The sequence below is a fragment of the Myotis brandtii genome, unplaced genomic scaffold (assembly GCF_000412655.1).
Source record: "Myotis brandtii unplaced genomic scaffold, ASM41265v1 scaffold382, whole genome shotgun sequence".
NCBI lineage: Eukaryota > Metazoa > Chordata > Mammalia > Chiroptera > Vespertilionidae > Myotis > Myotis brandtii.
The window spans coordinates 641,328-648,115 of record NW_005364671.1 but is presented as its reverse complement, the minus strand read 5'-3'; the positions used below and the strand labels follow the sequence as shown (position 1 = coordinate 648,115).

The 6,788-nt window shown below is 37.6% G+C and overlaps 1 protein-coding gene across 3 annotated transcripts in view; it reads right to left on the bottom strand.

Moving 5' to 3' along the window:
- NRD1 (nardilysin (N-arginine dibasic convertase)) overlaps positions 1-6,788 on the bottom strand; it is an 80,539-nt gene that overhangs the window by 49,977 nt on the left and 23,774 nt on the right. For 2 of the 3 annotated variants that reach the window (XR_001363331.1, XM_005872482.2), the window contains exons 3-6: positions 5,712-5,845; positions 4,178-4,247; positions 3,940-4,021; positions 2,457-2,610 (exon numbers count right to left, since the gene is read on the bottom strand). Coding sequence is in view for 2 of the 3 variants with exons in the window: in XM_005872482.2 (XP_005872544.1) it covers positions 2,457-2,610; positions 3,940-4,021; positions 4,178-4,247; positions 5,712-5,845 (440 nt within the window). In the remaining variant the exon portion in view is untranslated. The remainder of the gene's footprint in view (positions 1-2,456; positions 2,611-3,939; positions 4,022-4,177; positions 4,248-5,711; positions 5,846-6,788) is intronic. The other variant, XM_005872483.2, reaches the window with a different exon arrangement.

Genomic DNA, 6,788 nt, shown 5'->3' with positions numbered 1-6,788 from the left:
TTTATTTACCTTCTATAATTGAAACTTTGTTGCCTTCAGTGGAGCTCAAAGCCCCTTGGCAGGCGGGAAGCTTGGCTTCCTGCTTGCTCCAGCTCTGTGGCCACGGCCAGCTGAAAGCAGGTATCTGGGGTTTATTTATCTTCTATAATTGAAACTTTGTTGCCTTCAGTGGAGCTCAGAGCCGGCTGGGAAGCTTGGCTTCCTCCATCACTGGAGCAACCAAACCTCCTGCTCGCTCCAGCTCCATGGGTGCTGGCCGCCATCTTGGTTGGGTTAATTTGCATATAGTCACTCTGACTGGCTGGTGGGTGTGGCTTAAAGCATAGCGAAGGTACGGTCAATTTGCATGTTTGTCTTTTATTAGATTAGATAATCTTGAGCATCATTTGCATGCCTTCCTTGATTTTTTTGGTCTCTATTCTTTTGGGGTTTTTTTGAAGTTAAATGTTTAATTACATAAACAGATTACCCAATGTATGTGCTGTGCACATATCCTTAAGTATATGAATAAAAACAGCTATAAAATATTATAAAAACACAGGTAGACTGCCAAACTATAGATTAGTGAAGAAAAACCACCATTGTTCTATCTTATTATAAATATCAAAGTAATTGTGTCAATTTTTTTTAATTGTGTCAATTTTAATGGGATTTTGACATTGTTTTAACAAAAAAAGTTAATTTGGGGGTTCAGAAACACATAAATATTTATTCCACTGAGAATAATGGCATATACTTTCAACTTATTGAAATTTCCCCAAAAGATTTCTCAAGGTCATGTTAATCTCTTATGGCACAAGACAATTCCTTTAAGAAAACTGGACCTTTGTCACGTTTTGAGTTTTTCTGGTCATTTGTGTTTTGATTTTATGTTTTTCTACAAATAAATACATAATGAATTCAACAAATATCTTAGTATATACCAAATTGTTGACGCTGGAGATATCTCAACAAAAAATAGACCAATATTTCTACCTTTAAAAGACTTACATTATACTGGTCAAATTCAAGATTTCTTTTTTTATATTTCAATCTTACATTTATCTAGAATTTTTTATAAAATGACTCTTTTATTCTAGTGTAGACTTACGTCTGCAACCTTGTGATATCAAAACTCTACTAATGCACTGATATAAACTTTCTCAAAAGCAATTTTGCAGTGAATATTAAGGATTTTACAAGAAAAAGCCTTAAATATACATGCAAATATACTCCAAAATTTCACTTCTTAAAACTTAGTTAAAAGAAACAATCAAGCATGTGCACAAAGATTAGGATATTCATTACAATACTAGAAAACTGGAAACAACTCGACTGTCCGATAATATATAACTGGTTAAGTAGATTATGGTATTTCTACACAATGTAAATGATACACAATCATTTAAAATTATATTTTATAAATTATATGATTTGTAAAAATGATTTATCTTGTTTAAAAACATAAAAGGACATAACAATATGATCCAACAGAGTATAAAATATAGATGCTTATATACTAAACATTAATCATGGTTATCTCTAGATTATAAAAATAGGAGCAATCTTATCTCTTTTGTGTTTCTGTTTTCCATGTTTTCTAATAAATTAGAAAAAATAATATTGCCGAGCCGGCGTGGCTCAGTGGTTGAATGTCCACCTATGAACCAGGAGGTCACAGTTTGATTGCCGGTCAGGGCACATGCCCGGGTGAGGGCTCGATACCTAGTGTGGGACGTGTAGGAGCAGCCGATCAATGATTCTCTCTCATCATTGATGTTTCTCTCTCTCTCTCTCTCCCTCCCTTCCTCTCTAAAATCAATAAAATATATCCTATATAACAAAAAGCTAATATGCAAATCAACCGAATAGCGGAATGACTGATTGCTATGACACGCACTGACCACCAGGGGGCAGACGCTCAACACAGGAGCTGCCCCCTGGTGGTCAGTGCACTCCCACAGGGGGAGCACCACTCAGCCAGAAGCCCTGAGCCGGGCTCACAGCTGGTGAGAGCAGCGGCGGTGGCAGGAGCCTCTCCTACCTGTGCGGCAGCGCTAAGGTTGTCCGACTGCCGGCTTAGGCCTGCTCACCACTGGGAGCAGGCCTAAGCTGGCAGTTGGACATCCCCTGAAGGCTCCCGGACTGAGGGACCCCTACAAGTGCACGAATTTCGTGCACCAGGTCTCTAGTGTGTGTGTGTGTGTGTGTGTGTGTGTGTGTGTGTGTGTGTGTGTGTGTGTATGAGTTTTAAAAAACTCCAAAGGTATTTAAGGGCTTCAGTTTAATCTTTAATAATAAGACTAAGTATTATAGTATAAGGGAGAAAAGATGTTCTTTTCTCCAATGAAGTATTGTTACAATGCTACAGAATTAGAGTACTGCTTAAAAAGAAATACCATGGAACAATGCCCAATATTTCAATTTGTAAGGTGTCATTATATAATTAAAATAAAAATACATTTTGAGTTAGTTACCTATCCAGGGCTTCCTTGAAGTATTTCCTCTGGACATCAAACTGAAAGACTGTCCGTTCACAATCAGTTGAAGCATTATCACTACCCCCATGTTTCTTCAGGAAAGCATCAAACCCATTCTCATCTGGATATTTCAAACTACCCATGAATACCACTAAGTGAAAAGAACACAAAGTCACAAAAACAAAGATATAGATAATGTTTATATTATCAAGGAAATTTCTCATATAAAGAAAAAATATTAGAAGAAATAATATCAACACATTAACAATAGTTATGTCTGGATAATAGTTTCTTCATTATACTTGTTTTTATAATTTTCTATAATGCTCATATATTACTTTTATACTCAAAAACTAAACATTTTATTTTTGAAGAAATATGATTTGTGATAATGTTAAAATTTAAACATAAGCATTTATGCAGATTGTTACAATAAAAATTCATAAGGTGGGAAGTTTACCTTCAAATAGGTTAGAAAACCAGAATATAAAAAATGAGTAATTCAGGAAAAATATAAATTTAAGTATAACTGTAAAGCATTTATATAGGTTTTAATGAGATTAAACTATTTTCTATTTTGTTTTATAGTAATCATGCCTTTTTATTTTCAATATTAATTTTTCTTTTTCTTTTTAAAATTTATTTTCTGTATTTCTGATGCTATGACATCTTGGGGCCTGCCTAACCTAGGAAGAGACTGCCCCTCCCATGGTTCTAGCCTAAATTCCTAGAGACTGGCAACTATCTGATGATCTTTTGGCTTTACCAGACCCGAATAATAATAAATTTTTTAATAATGTTTTTATTGATTTCAGGGAGAGGGAGAGAGAGATAAAAACATCAATGATGCCCTGACTGGTTTGGCTCGGTGGATAGAGCATCGGCCTGCAGACTCAAGGGTCCCAGGTTCGATTCCAGTCAAGGGCATGTACCTTGGTTGTGGGCACATACCCAGTAGGGAATGTGCAGGAGGCAGCTGATCGATGTTTCTCTCTCATTGATATTTCTAACTCACTATCCCTCTCCCTTCCTCTCTGTAAAAAATCAATGAAATATATTAAAAAAAATAAAAATAAAAATAAAAAACATCAATGATGAAAGAGAATCACTGATCGACTACCTCCTGGACGTCCCCCCTCCCCCATACTGGGGCTCAAGCCCAAAACACAGGCATGTCCCCTGACCAAGAATTAAACCGTGACCACCTGGTTGACACTCAACTTCTCACCCACACCAGCTGAGCTAAAACCTACATTTTCAAATAGTTTTCTAAGTTGTTTCATTCTAATCCTCAAAACAAATACACTAAAGGAGATTAAAATTAAATCTTCACCTGTGATAGTATTTATAAAGATTTTTTTCTTAGACTTTTCTCTTGTTAAACATATACTTCTATCAAGCCAGTTAGCTATCTTTGAAATCAATTCATACAAATTTAAAGGGGGAAAACACCAGGAATAATATTTTACAAAGATCTTACTGTGCTCCAAAAAATGTGCCAGCCCAGGCAGATCATCCGGATCAGCAAAACTCCCAACTCCAACACAAAGAGCCGCTGCAGACTGGAGTAAGCAGAGCACATACAAATAGTGAGTCAATACTAAAGGAATAATTTTGTGATCTCATCTTAAGGATCCACTTGGAGATGGACGTATTCCAATAGAAAGTAACAAAATTCTTTCCCTGATAATCAGGAGGAGCAGCAAAGTGAAACTCACCAGAACTGTGTCAGTTTCACCCTGCTGCTCCTCCTCTTGCCACCCTGCCAAATGCTGAACAGGTGCAGACCTAAGGGGAAAAGCAGAAACAGAAAAAAAGCAAAGAGGGACTGGCCAGCCAACCAAAATAATACTTTGTGTCAGCATTTCAGAATTCTGAGTGAAGTTTGTTTCCTGATTTACTAGATTTCAGAAATCTACACAATAATATACCTTAGATTACCTCGAAGATCTCTAAGCAATTAAAGGGCTCTGTGGTCAGTAACTTCTCAACGTTACTCAGAACTTTTTTTTGTTTTTATTTTTATTTCTTTGTTAATCTTCACTCAAGGATATTTTTTCCACTGATTTTTAGTGTGAAAGGGTGGGGGCAGAAGAAGAGAAAGAGAGGGAGGGGAGGACAGAAGGGAGAGAGAGAGAAACATCAATGTGAGAGAGACATATCGACTGGGGCCGGGGATTGAACCTGCAATCCAGGTATGTACTCTTGACCGGGTATTGAACCCATGACCCTTCAGTGCATGGGCAGCGCTCTAACCACTGAGCAACTGGCCAGAGTAAAATTTTTTGTTTTTATTAAAACAGGGCATAAAGTAACATGTTAGGAAAACATCTAACAAAGACGAGAAGTAAATGGTTAAAAAAGAAAATCTTTAGCTATTAAAATACTACAGAACTGAATTTTAAAGAGGTTTTTAGTTGACTTTTTTTTTGTAAAGGAGAGAGAAAGGAACAAGTTTATTGCATGACTTAGTAGGTGAGTGTTGACCTATGAACCAGGAGGTCACAGTTTGATTCCCCAACAGGACCCATGCTGAGGTTGTAGGCTCCATTCCTAGTGTGCAGGAGGCAACAGATCAATGATTCTCTTATCAATGTTTCTATCTCCCTCTCCCTCTTCATTCCTATCCAAATTCAAATAAGGGACTTGGGGACAGAAGTATGGCGAAAATGAGACTTTTAAATAGGTTCCTGAGAGCTGGTGTCCATCTGGTTGTACAGGCACCAGTTGTTCACTACTTATTGAAGTTATATAAAATACATTACATATCGACTGATAGTAATTTTCCATAGCTTGGGAAAACCAGAGTTTTTAACAAAATAGATGGTCAAGAGGTACACATTTTAAAAATGACTAGGGTATACCATATGTCATTGTTAAGTTAAAAGACACACAAAAAAGGAAAGAAAAACACTCCTTTTTAAATCCTTGAGCATAGGAAGTTGAATTAGTAACTTTCCCAAATTTTACAAATGTCAATTTTAAAGGGCTAAACATTTGGTGACCCAAATTGTCTGAAAAATGGTTACCCTCTTAAAAAGAGAGCTTTTAAAAAATAGTATGTAGCTGATATAAAGTCAAACCACGTGTCAGAAAATGAAAAGTATGTTTTCAGAAGAACGAAAATGCCTCACTTGATACTGTTTAATATTTTAAAGAGTTAGGCACATAAACTCAGTTAAAACATAGAGAAATAGCCCCTTTTTCAAGCCACAGTTTAATCTGTTCTGTGATGTTTAATAAATGCCTAACCTGCTTTCAGCTCCAACTACCCCATCAAGATTTCTTGTCTCGACCAGCAGGGTTGAAGACATTTTTGTATAAGGTGACTTAAACCACAATCTATCAGTCAGCTTTGACCACAGCAAAAACAGGCTCTGCGACTGCTAGAAAAGAAATTCATACTTGAGAATTAACTTCCCAAGAAATTCATACTTCAGAAATTCATACTTAAGAATTCACTAAAGAAAGCCCTGAACAAACCATAATTCAGTACATAATATACTTAAATTTCAATCTTGTTACTTTCTCAAGCCTTGATCTCAAAAATCAAGAACAATTTCCTTTTTGGAGGAAAATATAAGGGGACAAAAACAATGACCCAGAAAAGTAGTTAACTTCTTGAATAGGTAAATATTCTCCCAACACCTCAAAGTTTTTTCTTCTCACTTCCAATATTAATTCTCATATTCACCTTAAACAGGGTTAACATTTTTGAATTAAAAATCTACACTAATAAAAGAGAAACATGGTAATTAGCCGTACATCCGCTACCCTTCCCATTGGCTAATCAGCATATCCTTATGCAAATTAACTGTCAGCCAAGATGGCGGCCGGCAGCCATGCACTGAAGCAAACAGGGAGGCTTGCTTGCTCCAGTGATGGTGGACTCCAACGTTCCCCGCCTGTCTTGCCGGCCTCTCAGCTGCAACTCTAAGCAACTATGTTGCAAATATAGAAGCTAAACAAAACCCCAAAAACCGGCTTTCAGTCGGCCAGGCTTCAGCCAGCCGGACCGCAACATTGTATCAAATACAGAAGGTAAAGGCCAGAAACCTGCTTTCAGCAGCGAGGCCTCAGAGCTAAAGCTGACCCAGAATAGAAAAAAGAAAAAGAAAAAAAGGAGCAGTTGGGAGCTTCAGTCACCCGCCAGCCTGAAAACGGCCCTCAGCCCCTCACCCAGACTGGCCAGGCACCCCAGTGGGGACCCCCACCCTGATCCAGGACACCCTTCAGGGCAAACCAGCCGGCCCCCACCCGTGCACCAGGCCTCTATCCTATATAGTAAAAGGGTAATATGCCTCCCAGCACCAGGATCAGCGGAGCAGC